The 27430-nt window shown below is 42.2% G+C and overlaps 1 protein-coding gene across 3 annotated transcripts in view; it reads left to right on the top strand.

The window, feature by feature from the left end:
- The window catches only part of adcy2b (adenylate cyclase 2b (brain)), a 71268-nt gene that overhangs the window by 32174 nt on the left and 11664 nt on the right, over positions 1-27430 (top strand). For all 3 annotated transcript variants that reach the window (XM_076301824.1, XM_076301825.1, XM_076301826.1), the window contains exons 6-16: positions 5844-5955; positions 6725-6852; positions 8058-8216; positions 14724-14856; positions 17772-17945; positions 18400-18443; positions 18569-18649; positions 19263-19332; positions 19546-19643; positions 22374-22458; positions 26529-26666. In XM_076301824.1, the coding sequence (XP_076157939.1) occupies positions 5844-5955; positions 6725-6852; positions 8058-8216; positions 14724-14856; positions 17772-17945; positions 18400-18443; positions 18569-18649; positions 19263-19332; positions 19546-19643; positions 22374-22458; positions 26529-26666 (1222 nt within the window). The remainder of the gene's footprint in view (positions 1-5843; positions 5956-6724; positions 6853-8057; positions 8217-14723; positions 14857-17771; positions 17946-18399; positions 18444-18568; positions 18650-19262; positions 19333-19545; positions 19644-22373; positions 22459-26528; positions 26667-27430) is intronic.

Raw genomic sequence — 27430 nt, 5'->3', positions numbered from 1 at the left:
TAAAAAAATCCAAACATTAAAGTCCATAGGTAGAGTTATGTGTAATAAAGTGGAATGATACAGGAAAAAAGTATTGAACACGCCTGCTAAAATGTCTTAAATACTTTGTGGAAAAGCCTTAATTCGTAATGACAGCTTCAAGGCATTTCCTATATGACGAAACTAATTAGTCACAGTATTCTGGTGTGTGTTTGGCTCATTATTTTAAACAGATAGTCCTTTAACCCATTTACTCCTAAAATGCCTGCTAAAAACGCCTATAGAATCCTATGGCATTCTAGACTAAATAACCTTATTTCCTGAGGGTTTTCTGAAAACATACTAAAAATTGTCAACGTCTACCAAAATGTAATATCTAAGCCTCTGTAGCACCTAGAAACATGAAATAAAAAGCATGCTGCGCTACGCAGCATCCAGCGGGAGGGTCAATGTTGCGCTACGCAGCATTCAGCGGGAGGGTCAATGTTGCGTCATGCAGCATCCAGCACGAATGGGTTAATATTGAAGATTCCAGGGGTCCCTCTTGTGAATCCTGAACTTCCAAAACTGTTCAATTGGATTGAAGTCAGGGCCTCGATTTCCTTTCTCTGAAACCAATTGAGAGTTTCCTTTGCTGAATGGTTTGGATAATTGTCCTGCTGGAAGGTATAGCCATGTCTCATCCTCATCATCCTGGTGGATGTAAAGATTCTCCCGGAACAAAATGACTCCATGCATCAATCCTTCAACTGTATGAAGTCTGTTAGTACCATGAGATGAAAAACAGCCCACACCATGATGCCACCACCTCCAAACCTCACTGTTGATAGGGTATTTTTAGGGTGATGCACAGTGCCATTTCTCCTCCAAATATGGTGTGTAGTATGACATCCAAAAAGATCAATTTTACTCTTGCCTGACCAGAATACATTCTCTCAGTATTTCATAGGGTTGTCCAAATGTTGTGTAGCAAACTTTCAACAAGCTTTGACATGTTTTTCTTCAGCAATAGAGTCATGCGGGATGAGCGTGCATAGAGGCCATGGCGGTGGAGCGCATTTACCTATGATTTTCGCTGTAACAATTGTACCTGCTGTCTCCAAATCTTTCTGGAGCTTTCTCCAAGTGGTCCTTGGCTCTTGGGCTACTATCCTTCTGACTTCCTGGTCAGAAATCTTGTGAGGAGATCCTGTGCATGGCCGATTGATGATACAATGATGTTCCTTCCACTTGCAGATAATGGCTCCAATACTGCTTGCTGGATGATTCTGAAGTTTTGAAGGGCATCTGTAACCAGTTCCATTGATATGTTTTGCAACAATAAGGTTGCAAAGGTCTTGAAAGAGCTCTTTGCTTTTACCCATCATGAAATGTTTCTTGTGTGACACCTTGGTAACAAAAAAACTTTTTATAGCCCACCAGTATGTACTAACCCAGCTTATATCAATAGGGATACTTTCTCTAATTACTTATACATTCCAGTTTGTTCCTTGCCATTCCTTGCCTTTGTGTACTGCTTTTTCTTAGTGTGTTCAATACTTTTTCCCTGTGCCATTCCACTTTTTTACTCATAACTCTACTTTTAGACATTAATGTTTGAATTTTTTATACATGTGTGGATTACCTAAGTTAATACTACTGTCCAGTGAAAATTTCATGTGAATAGCCTCACTGGAAGTATACTTACTGAAAAAAATGTTGACGTACAGTATTCAATACTTTTTTCCCCCGCTGTATATATACTTTAAATTTCTTCACCATTGTGTCAAACAGATTAATTTAACACAGGAGAAAGTGGACTAATTAAATATAGTTTATTACAACACAGATCTTTCGGTATCGACATAAGATTGACATGACACAGTCATAATTGTGTCATAAACAAGTCATAAACGTTTATGAAATAACGCTTCTGTTATTAAGTGACATTCGGTTTTTGTCATAAGTTAGGTTTAGGGTTAGAGTTAGGGTTAGGGTTCGGGTTAGAGGTTAGGATTAGGGTTAGGGTTAGGGTTCATGTGTCATGACAGTCTCATGTGTTCATGACAGTGTCATATCACTATTATGTTGATACTGTCAAGTAAAGTGTTACCGATCTTTCTTACCCTGGAAATCCAGAGTTCTCGCGGAAGCATTTGCTCAGCGAGAGACTCTAGCAATGAGTAATGATGCACGTATCTTTTGCCCCTTGCATCGCGGGGAACCAATCACATCTGTGTATCTGATATAGGCGGGCCAGAGGCGAGCTAAACAGATGACAGTCGTAGTGTTATCCAATTGCGTCAAAGTCCGGAATCTTTCAGTTAACATTGGTCGTATAGTGATATCCAATTGCGTGCAGTGAGATGTTTAAATGCATGCTTGGTGCCACCCCTTGAGTTGGGCCAGACCCTTAATCTTTTAGATTTGGGTCTGGAATCTCCAGGCCATATCTTTCTGTTAATTTGTCTTAAATCATAAATCATCAGAATCATCATCATGAATACAGCTCACTTTACACACTCCAGTGAACTTTTAGAGTAGTAGAGTAGTAGTAGTAGTTGTAGAGTAGATTTGAGATTTGAGAACTGGCTGCATTAGCTTAAAGACCATGCACATTGTTGTAATCATATATGGAGCCAAAGATCACCCAATATTCAAAATCCCTCTGTTTGTTAACATGAAAATCCACCACATTTATCCCAATTTACAATATTCCACCAAAAACACAATGACTAATTAAGTTTCCCAGGAAATTAAAGACGATCTCAGGATATTTTCCCATCAAACATGGGACCACTGTGCCATACATGGACTCCTCCTCAGATCCCATGTGAAACTCCAGAGACAAAGAAACATTTAGCATAAACAAATTCACCACAGTCCGTTTCCATTACTGATCAGAGTTCTTCCAAAAAGCTAGTTTGAACAACCCTCCTGTCTCACAAAATTGTTATTTCAGACGCCTATCAAGATTTTTTCAGCTTCTCTCTTGGGGTCCAATATTTTTCTTGAACAAAGGACAGATTTCACGGAGGATACAGAGCTGAATAAATAAGAGGCTCTCATCAGACTGAAGGACAGTGAGTCCTTCTTGATTTTGAAGTAATACCTATCTGCTTCAAAGCTCTTCACTTGGGCGGTAATATCTTTTTCATCATGCTCAAAGTGTGGCAGGGAGGGTGGAAAGGGAATAGGGGCGGAGTGACAACACGCTGCTCATTATAAAGGCCTGTTTTGGTGTGTGTGTGAGCGTGTGTGTGTGTGTGTGTGTGTGTGTGTGTGTGTGTGAGCGTGTGTGTGTGTGTGTGTGTGTGTGTGTGTGTGTGTGTGTGTGTGTTTTGGTCTTTCAGGCTCAGATTGTTGTCTTCTGTGACCTCCATGGTAATGATGGCTCTCTTGAGTATCCTTCTATCCCTGAAGAAGAGCTTCAGCTCTGTAATTTACATAGGATGTGATAAGTCTTGAAGCCAAGCGTAGGACAGTACAGGGTCCTTACATAGACATGATAAAAGTCTTGGTAACACTTGGTAACACAATAAGATGCCATACTAAATAGCAAACTAGTCATTACCTAAACCTTTGTTAATATTTGTAAATTGTTACTAAAATATCTATTATCTATGTTAATACATACAGTAGTTACACCATAGTTACTGGTGTGAGAACCAGTGGCGATTCTAGACATTTTTAACAAGGGTGGCACTAGTGAGGCACTGATTAATTCAAGGGTGGCACTAGTGAGGCACTGATTAATTCAAGGGTGGCACTAGTGAGGCACTGATTAATTCAAGGGTGGCACTAGTGAGGCACTGATTAATATAAGGGTGGCACTAGTGAGGCACTGATTAATTCAAGGGTGGCACTAGTGAGGCACTGATTAATTCAAGGGTGGCATGAGGCAAAACATCCAGATAAACAGAAACAGGCTCAAGATGTGAAATTATTACAAATACATTATAGGGAAACCAGACGCCTATAACACCATTCTCAAGGACAAAAAAAACACAAATACCTTACTCTCACATAAAATGTCTTTGTATTTGAATAAAATGTAATACAAACATATTAAAGTGAATTATCTAAGTTGTCTGTCACTGGGCTATGCTGTTCTAAAACAAATTCCATCATGGGGACATTAAAATATAATCAATTTTATTATATTCTATTACTGTAAATGAAGATATACAAATATACTCATCCAAGACATTTCCCCCACAATAACTTATAGCCTATCTATGGCCATCTATTTTTGTAGCTGTTAAAATAATTTGAACTGCTTTTTTGTCTATTTGTTTGTTTTCTCAAGAAACTTGAGGTTGGTATGAAGGAGTGTATTGTGTATGTGAGCAATTTCATCTTCCTGAATCTCAATATTATGATCACAACAAGTCTGAGCAAATTATTAATTAAATTTTCACGTGGGGTAACTTGTTGTAGGGCAACCATAATCGGTTCCATGTCTTCTGATTGGATGATTAATGATCAGTTTCTTGAGAAGGTTGGTATGAAGGAGTGTATTATGGATGTGAGCAAACATTGTTCACGTTGCACATGGTGCAACTTCTTGCAGGGCAACCACATCCATGTGTTCGAATTGGATGACTAAAGTTCTCAAGAAACTTGAGGTTGGTATGAGGGAGTGTATTGTGTGTGTGAGCAACCTACATGTTACTTATCTGCCTGAATCTCAATATTCTGATTACAACAACTCTGGGCAAATTACAAGTCAGCACCAGTGCTGCATTCATTGTTTTGCACTTTCATAATCACATCATCAAAGGTAAGTTATTGGTTTTTATTTGGCAGTATTTTTAAACTACAAACCTATAAAGTATTTTGATACAAAATATGATGCCATTTTTCCCCACCTAAATAAAATAAAAATGACAACATACTATTTTGTATTTTAAGTACATGTATCAGACATACTGCCTATCCCTGGCTGTTGGCTGCAGCAACACAAGCTAGTACTGATTGTTTTGTGTTTGTTTTGTGTTTATGTTTTTATCCAATTTGACAGCTTTGTTGCCCACCCAAAGTTTCTACCAGCCCACCCAAATATAGTAGCCTAGCCTAGGTTAGAACCAGCCCTGCCCTGCATGAAGACATATTTTATGATAATAATGGAGAAAATGTTAGCAAAACTTTAGGTTTTTGTTAACGGAATCTCCCGACCCTCATTCATCTATTTGCGCAACAGCCTACATTCTGCCTTCAATCCAGCGAGACAAGTGAAATAAATGTTTTTTCTATGTTTGGGAGGGATTATTGAGGGATTGGGGACGTGGGTTGTGGCTTAGGCTGTGTAGAGATTGTGTGTGAGTGTTGGGGTGGCGGGTGTTTGGATTGTGGGGGCAATAAAGACAGAAAACTATTAACTTGTGGCAAATAGATATTTACAATTTACAATTTACAAATATTAACAAAGGGATAGGTAATGACTAGTTTGCTATTTATTATGCCACCTTATTATAAAGTGTTACCAAAGTCTTTGTGTGTGCGCGTGTGTGTTTTTGTGAGTTGTGCTTGACAATGCCTTGCAGTCAGGTGGTTTCAAGGGTTTTTGAACATTCTAACAAAAGATTCTGAAATTCCAGGTTGAATTCAGTGAACACAAATATACACCGGTGTGACCATAGATATGGGTGTGATGGTACATGCTAGTTAATGAGAGAGAGAGAGAGAGAGAGAGAGAGAGAGACTGACTCTTCTGAAAGCTTGAGCTATCTCTGAGCTTGAGACATTTTTCACACATTGGAAATAATTAGCTTTATACATTTGGAAACGACAAAGTATCTTTGGAGAGTTTCTGCAATATTCCAGCTTTTTTCCAATATTGTCTCTTTTATCTCCTGTGTGTCTGTGGGTTTGTCTGGCCACAGCATTTTGTATGCGGATATAGTTGGCTTCACACGTCTCGCCAGCGACTGTTCCCCTGGAGAACTCGTTCACATGCTCAACGAGCTCTTCGGCAAGTTTGACCAGATTGCAAAGGTACCACTGCACACTCTCTCCACTCTCCCTTATTCTTTATCAATGTCTCTCGAGATTTTTTTTTTTTAATTAAAGTCGAATTTGATTTTGTATCTTTAAATTGTGTTTTCGGTTGTTTAAATGTCAGTGTCTACCAGAGTATTGTCTGCGAAGAGTAAACCATAAAAAATGGGTGTCCTTTGCTTGGTTTCCTCTCCTCTCCTTTAATTGAATTTCTGCACTTTTCCCTTTCCTCAAGTCTTTCATTGTCCTCATATTTCCAGATGTAAAACAACAACTAGCATGCTCGGTCAGTGAATCAGAGGATGGTGAAATGAAATTATCGTCCTGACAATGTCCAGCCAGACAAATTATTGGCACGGGGTGATTTCAGTCCCTTTTTGTCCATTATCACCTGGCAACGTCAATAGATGCTGTGAGGCGATGATTACTTTCATTGTCATATATTTGTATGAGTATTGACGGGTGATCGATTTCTTTTGATTTCATGTATTTCATGAGAAAACTGGACGTAGATCTAGATCGATAAGAGCATGATGATTTCTTGTCTAGTTTCATTCTACCCAGGTCTATCCAAATATGAAGGGGCCTCAATTGAAATTATTTACTGCATTGCATTCAGGAGCCCAGCCATACATATTGTGTCTGTTTTACACTACAGATAATAATAATAAATACTGCAATTCTCTTCATGAATGTAGCTGTTCAGGTTCCTGTTGTCAAAACTGTACCAAAACCATGCCCTCTCCTTTTCCGTTGCGGGCTTCAGGAGAATGACTGCATGCGGATTAAGATCCTGGGGGACTGTTACTACTGTGTGTCGGGCCTGCCAGAGTCTCTTCCCCACCACGCCAACAACTGTGTGAAGATGGGCCTGGAGATGTGTGAGGCCATCAAGTAAATCCCACACTTTCATTCTTCTTGTTTTCTCTTTCTTCTTTGCCTCCGACACCATCACACCATCTGCCTGTTTCATCAATAACTCCACCTGTCTCGCCATCAACAACACTCCCTGTTCAGTCTCTCGTTGTTGTAACCCTTTGCCAAACTGACTGTACCCATTTTTCTGTATTTTTCCATTTTTCTGCTGCTTTTTCTTGCCTATTCTCACTTTCATCCCCCCTAATCTCTCTCTCTGCCTCTGCCTTCGCTTTGAACAGAGAATATGCCCTGTCTCTTTTTCCCCACCCCTATCGCTCTTTCGCTCCCTCTCCCTCTATCTCTTTCTCTCTCTATCTCTTTCTTGTCTCTGTTTGCCCTTTGAACACATATTACACGCCCTATTTCATCTTTTCCCCGCGCTCTGTCTTTCCGCCTCCTTCACCTCCACCTTCATCCCCTCCTCTGTCTTCCTCCGTCTTATTTCACACAGGCACACAAAGTCCATTTAAGGGTGTGACTGAGGTGCCGGTGTTCTCGCCGCCTATTTTGTGACATGGCGAGCAAAATTCTTGATGGAGCCGCTGGTGTTCAGCTTCCCGAAATAATGTGATTGTCACTCACACATACACACGCACACAAAACCATGCACATTGCACACGGACGCGCACACAAACACACACACACACACACATGCATACACACACACACACACAAACAAGGATGGCGAGCTCACAGCAATACACTCGGGGACTTTCAAACAGACACACAAACCCACACCCTCTCGCTCACTCTTTTACACACACAGACACACACACACACACACACACACACACACACACACACACACACACACAGACTGTGTGTATGATTGATGGGCTCAGCCATGTGGAGGCTTCAGTGTGAACACAATATGAAATCAAGATGATAAGGTGATCCGCACACAGCTGGGAGCGTATGGTTGGCTGGGGGCCCCCGGTGCAGAGCAAACACTAACTGCTGCCAGGCGCATCACGGCCAGCGCTGATATTTACACTGTTGCCTCATTAGCGTACGGCAGCCTTATTTTTAGTAGAGAGGAGATATGAGAGAATGTCACAGTGGCTGCCAAGTCATGACAGATTATATGAGAAAATGGTGTCATTTCACAGAGATACTCCTCTCCCTCTCTTTCTCTCTCTCTCACTTTCTCTCTCTCTCAATCTTTCTCTCGCATTCCTTAGGAAGGTGAGGGACGCCACCGGAGTGGACATCAACATGCGTGTCGGGGTGCATTCTGGGAATGTCCTGTGCGGCGTCATCGGCCTCCAGAAGTGGCAGTACGACGTGTGGTCACATGACGTGACGCTGGCCAATCACATGGAGGCTGGAGGTGTGCCAGGGTACGTGCCACACACAAAACAATGCCATGTGCAGTCGACGTTACCGGTCAGGTGAAAGTGTCCCCAGTGGTCAGTACTGGTGATCAGGTGATCTCATAAAAGATTTAGTCTTGCTGCACTGTGTTTGTTAGCTGGTGAAGGCTGTTATACCAGTCCCTACAAGAGCAGGGGCTTCCCTCTCTATCTTCAAAAGCCTCCTGAAGACCCAATTAGACATGCTTAATCTAACACTTACCACTAGACTATCCCTCTTCTCCTTCCCTTGACTCAACTGGGGCAGCCGTGGCCTACTTGAAGCCTACGGGCTTGAAACCATGGTTCGAATTACGGGGGTTATTGGGGGGGGTCCGACCCCCCTAGATGAGACTTGGACCCCCACAAAAGGGATGAAAATAATAGTTTGGGGGGTACTGAAAAAATGTAATAAAATGTAATGTTATCCAATATTGCATGTAATTAAACGCAGTATTACCATCACATACCAACAATTCAGGATATAATCTAATGAAATACGATTTTCAACCCTCACTCCCATTGGGCTGTACCATTTCTCTGGTACGTTCAGACTGTATTGTTATGATATAATACTGAATTAAAACAAATGCACAGTGTAGGCTGCAAAAGCCTGATAGGAATGGGTTAACAAGCGGTGGCCAACTGGCCATACATTTGTCTAATATTTCACTGCCTTTGTAACATAGTGATAGCCAACCTTAGAAAAACATTGAGTAGCAAGACCGCTATGGTTTAACCGTAGGTCTCCCTTCCACTCAGCGGCCATGACCATCGCTGCTGCTTAGCTTAAAAATCAGGCCTACAATCACACGCCATAGGAGGAGTTTCATAGATATACTGACACGGGGAGAGGTTTAATGAGGCGATTTATCATTTTGTGCAATTTCATTCTTAATGTCTTAACAAGAGGGAGTTTGCACTGATATTCAGGGAATTTCGCATGTAGATTAGTGGTTCTCAACCTTTTTTACGCAAATGCCCATACATGCATAATTGCAACGTTACCTGCAGTTTGTTTGAAATGCTACGTGAACGTATAATAATCAATTGGACGTGAAATGTCTTTCCTCGTTGCCATTATTGGAGATCAGCCTTTCTTAAAAGCGTATTGCTGCACAAATGTTTTGTGATATAACACCATGCGCACAATGCACTAGACTAGGCTACATGATATAAAATGCCTAGGCTAAAAAATTTGTTTTCCAGCCGTGAACAAGTCATTTTTTTATTTGCTTGATGTTTTGCAGGCTTAGGCTATCCAAGAACAACGAACCAAAGGCTGGCCTTGTATTAGGCTAGGTGAACTTGGCTATTAAACGGGAGACTTTCTGTGGCCCATCTGTAAACCATTCTGGGTCTTAAATTTAAGTTGTATGTTTGCCATTTCCGTGCTATTGCTCTGTATGCATTTCCATGTTTGCATTGCACTGCTATACCAAAAATATTTGACTGTGGCGCGCAATTTTACGCACGGGACGCACCTTGAAACAGTGTTTACCCAATTTCAACCCTTCCCATAACATGTAAGGTAAATTGTGCTCGCTAGTATGATTAGTTTCTTTTAACTTGTCGGCCAGCCAGCCAGCCACGGTCATATGACCTATATTTCGAAGGAAAATTGACTGTGAACCACAAGTGTGAAATCATGTGTGTAAGCCTATATAAAATGGAGAGTGACGTCACCAGTCGAAATAGCGGTAGGCTACCCCCCGAAGCTCACGGTATAATTCGAACACTGCTTGAAACCGAAGGGGTTGCCGGTTCGATCCCCGACCAGTAGGAAAAATGTGGGCTGGGGAAGTGATTGAGCACTGCTCTTCCATGCCCACATCCACGGCTGAAGTGCCCTTGAGCAAGGCACCTAACCCCTCACTGCTCTGGGTTAGTGTGTGCTTCACCTTTTTGGGGCAGCCATGGCCTACTGGTTAGCGCTTCGGACTTGTAACCGGAGGGTTGCCGGTACGAACCCCAACCAGTAGGAACGGCTGGAAGTGCCCTTTAGCAAGGCACCTAACCCCTCATTGCTTCCCGAGCGCCGCTGTTTTAGCAGGCAGCTCATTGCGTCGGGATTAGTGTGTGCTTCACCTCACTGTGTGTTCACTGTGTGCTGCTGAGTGTGTTTCACTAATTCACGGATTGGGATAAATGCAGAGACCAAATTTCCCTCACAGGATCAAAAGAGTATGTGGCCGTTGGGAGTTACAACCCAGTTGTATTATACCACAATATGGTCTGACTACGCCACTCCCATTTATTGGACTGGGATGAGAGACCCAACTAGTACAGTAGACTAAAGATGTACCCCACGCTAGTACTATTCAAGTGAATGAAACAATTGGAGGCTGATGTAGCAAAAGCAATGTAGACATAATTTATTTATGGTCTGCAGAGTTATTAAAGTAGGTGCTTCGTACAGGAACAACATTAATGGTAGTAATACATCATGGACACATACATGAGTTCTCGTAGACAACCCTTCATAGGAGAGATTTACACTAAATATTGGGCCGGACCACAGTACTCAATGTTGACAGGAAATCCACATTTAGTTCATCATGAGCACAAGGCTCCAAAAGGATTCAACACACCAAAGACAGCAACCAAGGCTACACTGCATTAACCATAAAGTGCTTTGTTAGTACACACAAACTCTAATCACACCACACAGTGGTCACCTTAATACATTGAGCATTGAGCTCTGCCCACTAGCTACGAGAACCCAAGCAATGGCCACTTAAATTTGAGAACGAGTAAAGTGCGTGAGTGCTACTATGATGATCAGCTAAAGCTATCCAAATTGCACATGCCCACTGGCACTTTCCCTTGTCCCCCCGTAATATTGCACACTGCCCAAACACAACAATTTATCTCAATGGTAAAAGATTAATGACCGGAAGAGCTTGACATTAACCATATAAGTTCATAGGCATGATATCAATGAATGATAAAAACATACATAAGTTTCATACATGAGAAAACAGTGGCTGGATGTCCAAACAAAGTAAACAAGACCTAAAAAGACAAAACATACACTTATTAATTTATCCACATAACACACACACTCATTCACCTTTCTGATGATACACATTGAAAGAACTTGTAAACTTTCAAGCACTCACGAGAGACGGGGTTCATTCACAAAAGGCCTCTAATAACCTCATGTGAACAGACACACACAGACGCCGGAGCGCACAGAAGCCAGTGCATACGTATGACGGAGCGCACGGGACCTGGTATAACAACGGGCTACACATAGAATAAGGATGAGTCTTTGCAAGGCCAAAGTCAGTTAATTAGATAATCAGGCTAACAAATACCTACTTTGGCTAGGCCATCCGCCCCAGCACACGGCAGCAATTATACACACACCCTGTAATTCTGCATTCTCAATGCTTTGTTGGTTATACGCACCTGGCCGCGAGAGTGAGAGAGAGTTCCCAGCGGATATCGAGATTCGTTCTATTTACACGCCCATTCTACAACATAGATCATAATAAAAATCACAACACTGCATACCTCAAGGCTCACATCAAAACCACGCTCTTTAAGGGAAGCATACCTACCGGCGTTAAACCCAGAGACGCTTCCGTGATTCAATTACTGGTGACTGCACACAAACCCTTCAACACACGGAACGCCAGCACACTGGCCACAAACACTCATCTTAGTGCAGCAGATTAGTAAAAAAATCGTTCATTTTGGTATAGAAGCTTAAAATTTGGCACAGATACTCTCTAAGGGCCACTATTTTGGAAAAAGGCGCTGGCCACTCAAAAATGTAATATGGCGGCCATTTTTCAAGATGGCCGCCATTGTTATTCAATGCTTATTATATAAATTATTCAAACAGTGATCTAAGCATATCATTTGATACAAATACTCTCTAAAGGAAATGTTAATGGGAAAAAAATGCTTGTCCCTCAAAAATTCAAGATAGCCGCCATTTTTAAAGATGGCCACCATTCCTGTCGAATATTAATCATTTCAATTGTTCAAATGGTGATGCAAGCATAAAATTAGGCAAAAATACTCTTCAAGGAACACTCTTTTGGGAAAAGGTATGTGTGATGGAAACCATTTTTCAAGATGGCTGCCATTCCTGTCCTATCTTCATTGCCACTGTTTCCAAAAAGTGTTACAGAAAATATGGCACAAATATTCTGTTAAGGCCACTTTTTGGAAAAACTGGATGGCCAATAAAAAATTCAAGATGGAGACCTTTTCCAAGATGGCCGTCATTTCGGTAGTATGTACACTGATGCACACATGCATGTTAGCAAAAATATTCTAACGGCCACACTTTTAGAAAAAGGCAATTGCAAAAATTCAAGGCATTTTTCAAAGTGAGTGTTGCTTTAATAGTGTACTCTGTTGGACTGAGTTAAAAGGAAGGATTGAAAAAATAACATAAATTCACATTTTTACCAGCTCAAAGGCCTTGTGGTTAGAGTGTCCAGCCTGAGCTTGAGAGGTTGTGCCCTGTCGAGTCATAATAAAGACTAGAGTTAAAAATGGTAGCCAATGCCTCCCTGCTTGGCAGTCAGCAAGTGTTGTATTGGGGGCAACATATCCAGGAAGTTGTCCATATACATCATGGTCCAGAATCAGGAAATCGGCTCTCACCCACTGCAAACTTACTTTTTTATTCACATTTGCAATTGCACAGTTCTGTGCAAGTGAAACCCAATCTAAAACATTTGCATCCTCCACGGCACTCTGATTTGCAGCCACACTTGGCTAGCTGTTCACAACTTTGTGCAACTGGTGCATTTGCTGTCCAGAAGACCCCCCATTGTTCACCAAGCGTTTTTCATCTCCAGTCAGCAGGACTCTGCTTCTGACTGACACTGGGTTGCTTGACCCCATATGCAGCCTGCCTGATATGCAGCACGTTTAGTGTGTTAAAGCAGAGCTGCCCTTGTTGGAGGAATGGCTTCATATGGCCTCTGCTTTCGGGCAAACATGTAAAGTCTAGCCTCATCTACACTGACAGCTGTGCTTGATCGATCATACAGCAGGACCACAAACTTCTCAAGGATCTCCAGGTCACTATTGTGAAAGAGTGGAATGTTGGTGGCAATCATTTTATAGCCATCATGTTGAGAAACATGATGGGTAGGTGGTGATAGGAGGGGTTCCTTTGTGTCTGTCTGACAAAGACAACATTTCATTTAATCAGTTGATCTCTTGGCTGACATGGGATTTTCATTTGCCATTTTGGGGGATTGTTGTCTGATTAAGGCCGAGGGGTTATCCTTTTACCACCTCAATCATAGACATAGTACACATTCAAGTATGGGATACAACTAGGTTCGGGTCACCTACACCTAGCCAGATCATTCATCCAGTGCCATTTAAGTCCTGTGTGATCTGTACACCTTCCAGGTAAGCATACATGAACAAGTCATGTATTGCCCCGCTTACCCTTGGCTCGGCTCTCCCGTGCTGGCACAACCTGTCAATTCAGGTGCGGCTATCTAACTACATCTAGCATCACCATTTTAAAAATTGATGTAAGGATTCAAGAGAAATGGTGGCCATCTTGAAAAATGGTTGCCATCTTGAATTTTTGAGGGACAAGCACATTTTCCAAAAAAAAAAACATTCTTAAGAGATGTTATGCCTACATCACTGTTTGAACGATTGACATAATGTCATTTGACAGAAATAGCGGCCATCTTGAAAAAATGGCCGCCATGTTGAATTTTTGGGTGGCCAGCACCTTTTTCCCAAAAAGTGACCCTTAGAGAGTATCTGTGCCAAATTTCATGCTTCTATACCAATTTGAACGATTCTCCTGAAATATGCCATTAATCTGCTGCACTATCTGTAATCTACAAGAACGAACAGACTTATAAGTGCCATAACCCATGACGAGGCAGCTAATGCTGGCCTAGTACAACAGCGTGCCAAACAATTCGAACTTACCGCGGTTCCACTCCGCTCCGTTTCCCTGGCCAAGCAGCTGACTAAAAACACAAGAACCCGCCCCTATGGACACCTCAGCCTTTAAGCCCTTGCTACTCGCTCCTGGGTCCTAAATATATACTTATACTTACTTATACTTCGTTTGAACTGTCAGTCGATTCTATACAAATAATGCTTATTGCTGCACTAACATGTCTTTGTTGAACACTGGATTGTTCCCTTTTTGGAAGTTGCTTTGAACAAAAGCTAAATGACTGAATGTGAATGTAATGTTTTATGTCAGAGCCGCCACCTCTTTACTGATTACTGCAGTTTATATTGAATGATTAGAGGGAGACTTGAGAGGGAATAATTGCTGTGTGAGCTGGTTGTTTACTGCCCCTGTTAATAGCTTCCACTGAAGCTTAACTGGAGAATCACACTGCAACAAATGTTATGATCAATTTCCAGGTAAGATGTGAGTCAATAAACACAGGGGTGGCTGTACTGTTATTGTATTGAGGTGCTGTGCGTGCTACAGGAACTATACCTCACGTTTCATCTGCTGGGTCTGTTGCTCCTCAGTCGGGTTCACATCTCCTCGGTTACCCTGGAGCACCTGAATGGAGCCTACAAAGTGGAGGAGGGCAACGGGCAGCACCGAGACCCATACCTGAAAGAACATGGAGTCATTACATTCCTGGTTATCAACCCTAAGGTAACGCGTGAAATTATTCACAGTGGATTCACCATTCAGCTGAAAACTGTGTTAAATCCTGATTCATATCCCAACGACAACCGGTCAACCAATTGTGATCAGTGCAAAACCTCTCCAACAAGAGAGTTGAGTTTATAAACAGAGAAAGGTTCAGAAAGATTGCATTTCCAACATTTTTATAGGATTGTGTAACCAGAGGCTGTACATTACAATTCCTTCACCAGCACCAGTAAGATTATTTATTATTATTTCTTATTATTTATTCATGTATACAAACCAGTCGGATCCGTCACATATTAATGCAGTGCTGCCTTGGGGCACAATAGCAGCTGTCTCCGGCCTCAGCAGGGACTCTCGCTCATTCACACCCGCAGCTCCCCGCTCTCCACGGCTCCCGTTTTACGCCTCCGCTCTGCACCGATCAGATCCGCTCCGCGCTCGCCTTGGAGCGTTGGGTCTTCGAGTGGGAGGTCCAGTGGCGCCCAAGATAGCCGAGCGCTCTCCCACTGCCCACCGGAAAAGGAGCCGCGCGGCGGAGCTTTAGCTCAATTTAGCCCCAACGCCGCCGCTGTATGTAATTAGTGGAATTATTTATAATCTTCTGTGTGGTCGCTGATTAGTTAATCGGCGGCTACAGGAGGCTGTCTGTCTCGAGCGTGTCAAGTGCTGGTGTTCTGCGCATTGCACTTGGGGGTGTTAATATGAGTGTTTTATGTGGTTATACCCTTACACATTCACACACGTGCACGCACGCACACACACACACACACACACACACACACACACACACACACACACAAATGTGTACAAACAAAACACACACACACACAAATATGTACAAACATACCCACACACATACACACACAGAGCTGGACAGTAACGGAGTACATTTACTTGAGTACAGTACTTGAGTACAATTTTGAGGGATCTGTACTTTACTTGAGTATCATTTTTGGGGAGTACTCAAGTACATTTGAGAGGCAAATATTGTACTCTTTACTCCACTACATTTCTATCCATAACCGTGAGTACCCGTTACTACTTCTAAAAAAAAAAGGAAAAAAGAAAAATCTCGGAAACCCTCAATTTGTTGTTTCCCTCTCAAACGTGATTGGATTGTGCAGGCGCCACTGATTGGGACAGCCTATCAGCAATCACCTTCAGCTTTCCGCCAAAGTCAACTCCATGGTCAGATTTAGATAAGAGACGAAACCATGGATGAAACAATGGATGAAGACGCAGCAGGTCCATCCCGGGAATGTGCCAACCTGTGGCCCCACCTCGCCAGACTATTTCAATTTTCTGAACAAGTTAATGATAGTTTTCGCTTCAAGTGTTTCAATTACAAAATAGCATTTTGTATTTGAAAAATGTATTTTAAATACATGTATTAGAAATACTGCCCATCCCTGGCAACATGGTAAAAAGATGAAAATGACTTTACTTTTGACTTGATTTTCCTTTTTCATTCTCCAAGGTATTAACATTAACTGAGTAAAAAAATTGTACTTGAGTAAAATTTAGCAAAGGGTATCTGTACTTTTACTCAAGTAATGAAGCTGTGTACTCTGTCCGCCTCTGCACACACACACACACACACACACACACACACACACAAATGTGTACAAACACACACACACACTCACAAATATGTCCAAATATATTCACACACACACACCCACACACACACACACACACGCACACATACACACACACACACACACACAACACCACATACGCGTGCCGGCGGCACGGGGGACGTGGGGGATATGTCCCCCGCAGTGCTGAAGAGACGGCCGTCGTCCCCCTCACTTTTGATAAGGAAAAAAAGCCTTATAGGTACGCTAAATAAATAATAACGGTTTACGCTAGCTATGTAAAATTCCCCATTAACAGCATCGCATCACTAACCACAGCCATCTAAGACTGCACAATCTCGTATTCACTCGGTTGGATATCTGAAGCCAGTTTGTCTACTAACAACCATCATAATATAATCCAGGCTACTTGATTGGCGTAAATTCTCAAATTATGGTTGGGGTCTTAGGCTGCGCAAAGTACAGCACCTTTATTTGGGGCAGGCTGGTGTTCGAGGCAGGCTTTTTTTATTTATAACCTGCATTTAAACATGCGTTTTGTTTGGAGCGGCATACCGGTAGGCTATCAAAAGCATAACATTTTCGGTTTGGTTTGGGATTTAATTTACTTTTGGACTGTTTGATTATGTTGCTAAATGTTGTGACTGATGGGCACTGAAATCTGGGGGGTATTTGATGATTCAATATTACGTTTCATGCAGTTGAAAACGTGTCGGGATTTCCACAGCTGCTTATTGCAAGACATGTTCAGTGTAGGATCCTAAACAAGCTGAGAATTTAGCGGTGTTAAGTCTGCCTGTCAGTAGGCCTATAGGTTATAAATATTTGATCATGTATGTTTGGATCATAGGCATGATGAACTTTTGTTAATTCATGGGTTCATAAAATATCAACATCCCATGCTGCTTTTTGAGTATTCTACCATTGGTCCAAGTAGCCTAATGTGAAATAAATCTAAAAAAAAATAAATAAAAGTAGAATTGCACATAGCAAGAAGCTGGTCTGAGGGCAGATCTGGCGTTGTGCTCATCTCAAAGTTTTGACCATTTTTATCAAAAAATATTTTGAAAATAATCAATGGTATTATCTTAATATTTTGGCAAGTTTAAAATATGATGGTTGAAAGTGGGCCAGAAGTGGCGATCCGATATTTGGAAATCTGATCTCACTATGGGTTAATGTTCACAATTTGGTCCCCCTCACTTTCAAAATATCTCCTGCGCCCCTGCACACACCACACTCACACACACACACACACACACACACACACACACACACACACACTCACAAATATGTCCAAACATATTCCCACACTAGGTGGAGAGGAGGAGTCCCCAGCTGCACTGCCGGCCTCGGCACACGGACGGGGCGAAGATGAGGGCGTCGGTGCGCATGACACGCTACCTGGAGTCCTGGGGGGCGGCCAAGCCCTTCGCCAACCTGCACCACCGCGACAGCATGACCAACGAGAACGGCAAGATCAACACCCATGTGAGTCAACACAAGCCTGGCAGCCTGCAGACAGAGCATGAACCCAATGGGACTGAACCCAATCAGTTAAATTCCCTATTCAATCATGCATTCATACACTTGGGCCAATTCACTAGGGAATATTACCCTCACATAAAGACATACAATACTGAGAAAAAGCTTTTGACATGTTTGGATTGATTCTGTAGCATTATTTTATATATAATATATTATTTTATATTAATCAACAATATACAAAGTGCATACAGAATAGGGGTTGGAAATCTAAACATATAGACACACTAATGCAGAAAAAAAAAACATGGCTGTGTTAAGACAAACAAATGCATTTTAAAGGTTTTCTAACTGTTATATAAACCTTGTTGAATTGCTCTTGTGAGTCCATTAGGTTTTGTTTACCACTACTTTTTCATTAAGCTCTGAGTCTGGTGTAACGACTTTCCCTCTCCTTAAGGACGTGCCTGTGGGCCAGTATCAGTTCCAGAGGAGATCGGAGAGGTATGTCCTGCGTGTCTGCCTCATCAGACTTAGAAAGGCAGTTTGGTCAAGAGGGCTCTTGTCTGAACAAGCTCTCATCCAACCCTCCAGCAGATGCTAAAGTCTCTCTCTCTCTCTCTCCAAAGGACTAAATCGCAGAAGAAGTGGTTCGAAGAGGAGCTGAATGAGAGGATGATCCGCACCATTGACGGAATCAACTCTCAGAAGTAAGTGGAGGAGAGAGAGCGAGAGAGAGAAAGAGAAAGATGGCCCTGTCCTCCAGTGCAGGTTTTCTAAAGGATGTGCAAATCGTTTTCTTACAAACTGCACCCTATCATGAGGTATTCCTGTATGAAGATATTCTCCTCTCCTGGCTGGCAGTGATGTATTATTTCTTGGAGGAGGCTCCATAGTGTGACTTCCTGTGTGTGTGTGTGTGTGTGTGTGTGTGTGTGTGTGTGTTTGCACGTGTTTGTGTGTTTCTGTGTGTGTTTGTGTGTGCATATATCAGAGTTAACAGCTTTGCCTCTGGTAGAGTCGGTGCATTGACTTTCAGGGAGATTTAGTGAACACGCTTCTGTCCCTCGCCCCCATTGATTCTCCGTCGTGGGTTGAGAGGGAAGCCTGAATTTGACACTGGAGCGCAGTGCAGCTGTCTGATCAATGTCAATAAGTCATGCTAAACTGTGGGAGGCTTCATGCTTTCTGGCAGTCCCTCTTAGGAGCTTGCGAGCGAGCGAGCGAGCGAGCGCTAGCGGAATGCTAAAAGCCCACTTGTTTCTTTTATTTTTCTTTTCTCTCTTTTTCTCTTTCTCTTTCTCTCTCTCCCTTCGCCCTCAGACAGTGGCTCAAGTCAGAAGATATCCAAAGAATCTCATTGTTCTTTCACAACAAGGCACTGGAAAACGAGGTACGAGCAAGGCTGCTAAAGGCAACAAACCAATTTCGAACAATGTGGTTGTGTAATAATAATTTTATGCCTGAAAAAGATTGTTCTCAAGCGATGTCAACCTTATCTCAAGCTAATTAAGAGTTGAGACTTAAGAAAATAAATTTCCAACAGCCAACATAATATGTGATGTTTTGTCAAATTTTCTTCTTACAACGTTGTCTTTTTTTACAGTACAGGGCAACAACTCTGCCTGCCTTCAAGTATTACGTGACCTGTGCCTGTCTTATCTTCTTCTGCATCTTCATTGTTCAGATACTAGTCTTACCAAAGTGAGTATTGCATTAGAATGGACTGGATACTCTTAGCTGTGTCATAAGTGCGGTCTTTCCATACATAAAGAGATGGAAAAAACAACATACAAATACAAATATACAATGAAATGACTTAAATAACACAAAATAAAAACATGCTTTAAATGGTTGGGTGATAGAAAGTGGTTGGTAGGATGCACCTTCTTGCAGACACATGGGAACTTTCTGCACTTACTTAATCCAAAAAAAGACTTTTCACTTGCTCAAATTTATCTGTGGCCCCAATATAAAAAGGTTAACCAGATATATATATTTTTTAAGCTGTTGCAGCTGAGATTCCACAAACTTTTCCACAAACCTTTAGTGAGTTACCCAAGTATTGAGGTCTCAGAATCAAATTAGCATAAATTAAAGGATGATCGATTGATCAGGCACTCAACACAGTCATGCAGATGATTGCACTGAATCACTATATAGACATGCACTAAACAGACATGAATACATGCAAGTGACCGATAATCACAAAGAACGGCAATAACCCGCGAACAACCACTGAGTGACAGTGGCAACGTTGATGCTCACACGCACATCCCACGTGAAACGATGTCTCACTTGCTCCTTGAGATCGGCATCAGACAGAAAAAAGATAATGATGAAGACGACGAAGAAAAAATCCATGCATGGCGTCATCCTGATTTAGCGGCGGTGTCGACTGAGAGTGTGTTCTCAGAGCTGAAAGCCTGTATCGATCCATCCCTAACCTGACCTCATCCATAAATAATGCACATGACACCATTAAAAGGAGCGTTGATGGCCCCAGCCGTGGCGCAACTGGCTGGGGCACCTGCACCGTACGCCGGCGACCCGGGTTCGATTCCCGCCCCGTGGTCCTTTCCGGATACCACCCCGACTCTCTCTTCCACTTACTTCCTGTCACTCTCCACTATCCTGTCGCATTAACGGCATAAAAGCCCAAAAAAATATACTTTAAAAAAATTAAAAAAAGGAGCGTTGATGCTCCATTAAGGCCCATACAAAACTTTGTTGGGATCCGCATGGCTTTTTGATTGCACTGATGAGCTGTGGGTTTATGTGATGTGTGTGTGTGTGTAGCGGTCATATAAGGGGGTACTTTCTGCTGAGAGACAGAAAAACACGCACATTCACGGACATACCCCCACATACCCGCGCCCCCCCCCCCCCACACACACACACAAATTCATTAGTGTGATTTATTTTTGCAGAGAAAATGTGCACAGGATTGAGTGGCCCGAAAAGTTGAAAACTGCAGATTTCACTGAATAACTAGAGATTGCGCCTAAACTAGAGATTGCACCATTGCACCCAAGATTTGCACACAAGATCACAACATTTTTGTGATTTGTTGATCTCAAGGAGCCTCATCAACCTTGTCCATAACCACTCATTTGATGTTGCACCCCCAGTAAAACAATGTAAATGCAAAAACATGCTACTTTAAAGGTTGTCAGCGATAGCGGGGATACGTCACTTCTGTTGATGTTCAAACAAAACAGAGAGCTAGCTCGCTACTCCCTCCCCCTCCCTCCCATGCAATTGAAACTCTCCTAAACGCACATCTCGTCGGTTTTTGGTTGAAACACTTTATTTTGCCTTTTAGTGGTTGCCAACCCTTGTTGGTACCAATTGTTTTTGTGTACAGATCTCGGAGCCTAGGCTGAGACAGAGACGCGTTTTTTTGACGGCCTGCTTATGGGGCAGGCAGCTAGTGCACCGTTAAGAAAGATTAGATGAATGTGATCATTTATGTTTGGGCCTTTTTTGGACCTGAAATCGCTGATACAACCTTTAATCCCCACTTTGGTTGAGATCTTCTGAACTGCACCAACTTGTGATTACCACAATGCTCATGGGGGGTCTGTACAAAAACCCCAAAAAACATAAAACAAACGTAATATACAGTATACAGTACAGGCCAAAAGTTTTCTTTATTTTCATGACTATTTACATTGTAGATTCTCACTGAAGGCATCAAAACTATGAATGAATGCAAAGTTATTTGGCCCACAGATTAATATTTGTCCAGTTATGGCTTGCTGAATATGGTATTTAATAAAAAAAATAGCAACTTTGAAGAAACTAGAATATAAGACATGTTTTCAGTTATTTCACACTTTTTTGTTAAGTACATAATTCATTTGTGTTCATTAATAGTTTTGATGAATCTACAATGTAAATAGTCAGGAAAGTAAAGGAAACTCATTGAATGAGAAGGTGTGTCCAAACTTTTGGCCTGTACTGTGTATATATATAAACATCCCCTTAAATTTTGCTTTTTCACCCACTGGCCTGTAACGTTGCAACATTGAGCCACTGACAAGCTGTCACACACACACTTATAAACTGTGAGACACATTCACACAGTTATAACTTATAACTTATAACACACATGCAGGCACACATACACATACACACACACACTGGTTGAGAGGAGGCACACACACATGCAGGGAAGGGGATGGAGTAGGAGATGGAGACAAAATGACACACGTTATTTATTTTTGTGGAGAGAATGTGCAGGACTGAGAGGTGGGGTCCTATTTTGTACCACTTTGTGGTATATCTAGTATTGTAAATACTGTATGTCTGTGTGTGTGTCTATGTCTGTCTGTGTGTATGTGTGTGTATGCGTGCATGGTATGTGTGTGCGTGTGTGTGTGTTGGTATGTATTCTGACTAAAAGCTATACACAAACCCACTCTTCTGTAGAACTGCTGTGCTGGGTATCTCGTTTGGACTGTCCTTCCTGCTCCTGGCTTTGATCCTGATAATCTGCTTCGCTGGCCACATTCTGGTGAGTCTTGACCCTCTTCTTCCTTCAACATCCTGTTGTTCTCACGACAAGGGCACATTTAACACCTCTTACCCAGGGGCGATTCTAGACCTAGAGCTTTGCTAGGGCACAGGCCCCCAACTCCCATTAAAAAAATAATAATAATTAAATATGCGCGCAATATGAAATAAATCATTTATAGGGTCCTATAGTCATCCTGGCAATACTGCAGTTCTTTGTAGCTTAAATAGCCTACTAAAGCCTTCATACTGACTTTTGGTGATAATTTGCAAATGCAGCAAACTTATTTAAGTTTGCCATTAAACCATTGATCAAATCACAGCACTGGCAATTACCAGCATAAATGTTAATGTTACTGTTAATGTGATTATCATACCTCCCTCATCCTCCTCATCTCTCCTCACTGTTCCTCTCCCTCTGCCTCTGTTCAGGAAGAATTTTCTGATGTCCATCTCTGAATAGTTTATCAGAAGGCTATGTTTAGTTTTACAGTAGGACAGCTTCACAAACAGTATAGGCTACTTTTACAGGACTCTCTCTACAGTATATACGTATAAATCATTATTAATTGTCCGCATGTGTGCATGCAGCCTACGCATGGTGTGTGTGTGTGAGGGAGAGAGCATAAGCTGGTAAACTGTTGCTAAATGTAGGCTACAATGACACTAAGCATTGAAAAACAGATGCTAATTATGTGGGCAACATTCTCTAACAGCGATCAACTTGTCATTTTTTCTGTCAAATAAGTTGTGAATTTGTTGTAACATTAAAACAGGGGACGACTTACTCTGTGCTCAAAGTGATGTGACGAGCTCCAGCGGTTTCCACTGTGTATGTGTGTGTGTGTATGTGTACAACGAAACATTCGGAAGAATTAACGATTTTCATTGGTTGTTGCGTTCAATCTTACCCAGCTACAGAGGTGCTATTTCCTGATTGGCTATTATGGCCCCTTTCTTTTTTTCCTCGTTTTTTTTATTGGCTGGTAAGTGACAGGCTCGAGTCATGACTAAAGCAGGCACGGAGATGCGCTCATGAATGCAGTTTCCAGCGAGAGAAGCGCTAGAATTTTACTGGGGCACTGGAGACTTTTACTAAGGCACGTGCCCCAGTGAATAAGGTCTAGTGACGCCCCTGCTCTTACCCTCTGGATGGGAGGCAGAATGTCTGTATTTGGTGTCTGGAAATACTTAATATATAACTTCTAGGTGGTGTGAAACCTTACAGCATTGTAGCAGTGTATGCTTAATTTGTTTGTTTTTGTGTCTGTGTATTGTTACAATTGCTACAACAAACAAACGGGTTGGGGCGAGGATTATTTAGTGTTTTAAATGATACTGTTGTTCATTGTATTGCTCTAACAAAGGTCTGATGGGAGCTGATTGGTTATTGTTTGTGTGTGGAGGTGGTGAATGAATTGACTATAATAGTGTACTGCAGCACAATATGATAAAGACAAAGGTTTCAATAAAGTGCCCAAATAATAGGAAAATAAACACATCAAATCATAAAAAGAACAAAACCGGCTCCACAGATGCTTGGCAAAACAGCTTTAAAGCAACACCAAAGAGTTTTTTGTACCATAATATATTGTTTCCAAAATCGTTTCAGTGGTTCAGTGGCTTGTAACAGGGTGAAGCGCACTTCTGCATTCTCTTCGTGACCCTCTATCGGTTATAACCACACTATGCAAGTTTGCCAGATCAGGTAGCGGATCTGTAGTTCGATGGAATGAGACATAAGAAACTACAAATTTGACTTGCTTCTGATGTTGCAATACATCATACTTTCATAAAATCATGCAACATACTCTACCTTGTCTGTAGACATCGTTATTTCCAAAGCCAGTGCTGCATAAACAAATAGTGTGCGTGCGACAGGAAAAGTGCTTTGGTGTTGCTTTAAAGGTGCAGTTCTTATCTACAGTAATACACTTTGTGAAATAGAGTGAATTGTTCCTCCTGGTCCTGGCTGTTTTTTGAAAGTGTGAATGAAAAATGACATAGAATGGTTGAACAGAGTATCTTACCTTTTTCTCTGATGTTAACCTAGAAGGTATGCAACTTTTGGTTTGTCAAAACGTGCTCAGATGTTATTTTACAAGCCCGTGTACAACCCTACAATTAGGCTGTGGAATAAAATGGTCCATGCTTATTTGACACCAACATGAATAATTAAGTGAGCTTTATGCTGATTGGCTGGTAAAGACCGTTCACAATAGACTCCAACTTTTACATGAATCTCCAACGCCAAGTGGTAACATAATAATGTGTGTGTGTGTGTGTGTTGGTATGTTGGCACACACACGGGGGGCCGGATTTCTATGTCATTTTTAAAAGCTATGTTGTTTTTTGATAGATGGATCTATCCATTCATCCATCCAATCAGCTATCCATCCCTGCAGTTTAACCTGTCTACCTGTTTCTGCATGTGTCTATTCATAGTCTTCTTGTGCCTGTGCACAGCTGCAGCAGGAGTGTTGGCTCGAGAGAGAGAGAGAGAGAGAGAGAGAGAGAGAGAGAGAGAGAGAAAGAGGATGTTTGTCAGTGCAAGCGCTTCCCTTGTCACAGTTTGAAAGTGACTGTAATTACCTGTGATTCCCTCACCTCATGAACTCAGGGGCCACCCACTGATCGAGCCCCCCGTGCCCACCCCCCATGCTCGCCCTCAATCTGTTCATCACAACATAATGAAGTATGCCCCCCGCCACACACACACACACACACACACACACACACATACATACTTACTTACATACACACACAGACACACACACACACAGACACTGCACGCTGCACTGCTTAAAATGGGCTTGTTTTGAATAAACAGGATCCGTCAAGAACGACCTTGTGCTTCGCTGGTAACCTAAAAACCTCAGCACGCGTACGTGTGTCTGTGTGTGACTGTGCTACTGTGTGTGTGTGTTCTCCGCTCTCGGAGAATGAAAAGAAAAAGAAAAAAGAAAAAAAAAAACATTGCCACCACTTACTTAAGTGCTGACATATTTTTCTAGGTCGCATGTGATCTATTATTCTCTTTCTCTGAGAGACAGTTGACTCCATAGGATCAGTTGCGCTTTAATCATGTGGAGCTGATATTTTTGTTCTTTGTCACCGCGGCTCATTTGGGATGCGGTTAATAACAATCGACTGTAGCAGCGCTCTTTCACTGATGCCTTAGTGCTGCAGGGGGCATAAAGCACTACTGCTCTGCCCACAGGCATTTTGTACAGTAGTTGTTAGCAAATTATTATATATTATTATAACACTCACTCAAAGACACACACACCTTCTGGTGTTCAGTGCCATATGAGACCATGTTGTCCTTAAAGTAAAGCTTTGTCTTCCTCCCATTGAACACAAATGCCATTGACCCAGGTCAGACGTGCACAGGGACACAAACATGACTAACCTGTTGTGTTTGTAATCAGTTTTGACCTGGTAAATGCTCAGGTTACGTACTACTTCCTGTTGTTCTGGGAGGCTCTTGTGTGGATGACGTTGAGCGACGCAAACTCTCAGCTTGTTGAGAGCCACCACTTCAGAGGCAAACACAATATAGGCTCCCATATTCACAGGCAAATTCAACAACTACTCATACACAATTATCACAATGCCAAGCTTCCATTAGCAAGCCCTATTTTAGACTGGTTATTATTTCAAGGGTTACGAAAAACAGAGTTTCGAGGCTGTTCTCAGCAGTACCATGCTTACTTCAAAAAAACTATTTAAAATGGGAAGACCGCTTTGGAATGCATTTCTGCCATCTACAGTGCTCTGTTTCAAAGATATTTCACGATAGGCAGTAAGAAGATGAATCTTTTGACTTTAGAAATCCAGTGTTGTTTCCTCTGCCGGAGTGACTGCTGTGGAGAAATATGTTTATTCATGTGTTTTTTCCTTCTATTTAAATAAAAAAAATGAAATATGACAACCTCTGGCAATCCAGAGTTGGAAAAGCTGTGATGCAGAAAATATCAGTGGAAGTGTTGGAGAGCTTGTTTTCACCCCTCTCTCTCTCTCTCTCTTTCTCCCTCTCTCCATCCCTCTCTCTGTCTGCTGTTGCCGTAGCAATGGGGAAAAGCAGCCTCGTGCTCTCTACCCTGGCTTCCGAGCTCCTCCAGGATCATTGCCAACAATCCTTGGATACGACTTGTCCTCACCATGACAACCACCGCCCTCATCCTGGTTATGGCTGTGTTCAACATGGTAAGCGCCGTGGTGACCGTCATTCACACCGCTGCGTCCGTGCGAGGCTGCGACCGCAATCAAGGCAACCGCGCCACCTACTTGTGCACCTCTCTAATGCCCGCGCACCTGCCATCGTCATCATCACCATGTCAACCGCTGCATGCACGCTCTCGCTCACATGTGATGAACTGTTGGAACAGTGACAGCCCACCTAACTCCACACTGTTTTTTTTTCTTATTTTCATTTTTATTTTTAAATCTCGGTGAGGGGACATAGCTCTCTAAAGTGACAGTCCCACTTTCGATAATGTCGGTAAACACTATGATGAAATGGGGCCCCTCTCTTACTGGTAATGGCCGTGCTCAATAATACAGTAGTAATCAACATGATGACCTCTCTGCCAAGCCGGTGGTAATTACTACTGGCGGTAACACGGTGAGAGCACCGTCCCCTCCACCACGCCACCATCATCTCCTACTCCAGTGTCATATGAACCCACGACAACAACAGGGCTACCCGAGCATGCTTTGTATGATACTTACGATACAAAACGTGCCATCACACCACAGACCTTGCGAGTTTTGGATCAGTTTTGCAGGAACACAACTTTACCCAAAGCCAGCAGCTCTCTGCTTAAACACTGTGTTTGCCCAATTAGATTAATTGGTGAGCTGAGAGAAAAGCACAATTATAAGACTTATAATTGTGCTTTTCTCTCAGCTCACCAATTAATCTTATTTAGTTGTCACTGGGACCTTTAGAATCGAGACATGCACTAACC

The sequence above is a fragment of the Alosa pseudoharengus genome, unplaced genomic scaffold (genome assembly GCF_046254945.1).
Source record: "Alosa pseudoharengus isolate Yale_2024_CS ecotype anadromous, Long Island Sound unplaced genomic scaffold, YU_APseudo_1.1 YU_APseudo_1.1_scf_23, whole genome shotgun sequence".
Classification (NCBI taxonomy): domain Eukaryota; kingdom Metazoa; phylum Chordata; class Actinopteri; order Clupeiformes; family Clupeidae; genus Alosa; species Alosa pseudoharengus.
Note: the sequence above shows the minus strand (reverse complement) of the source record. Positions and strands in the feature narration are given on the sequence as shown.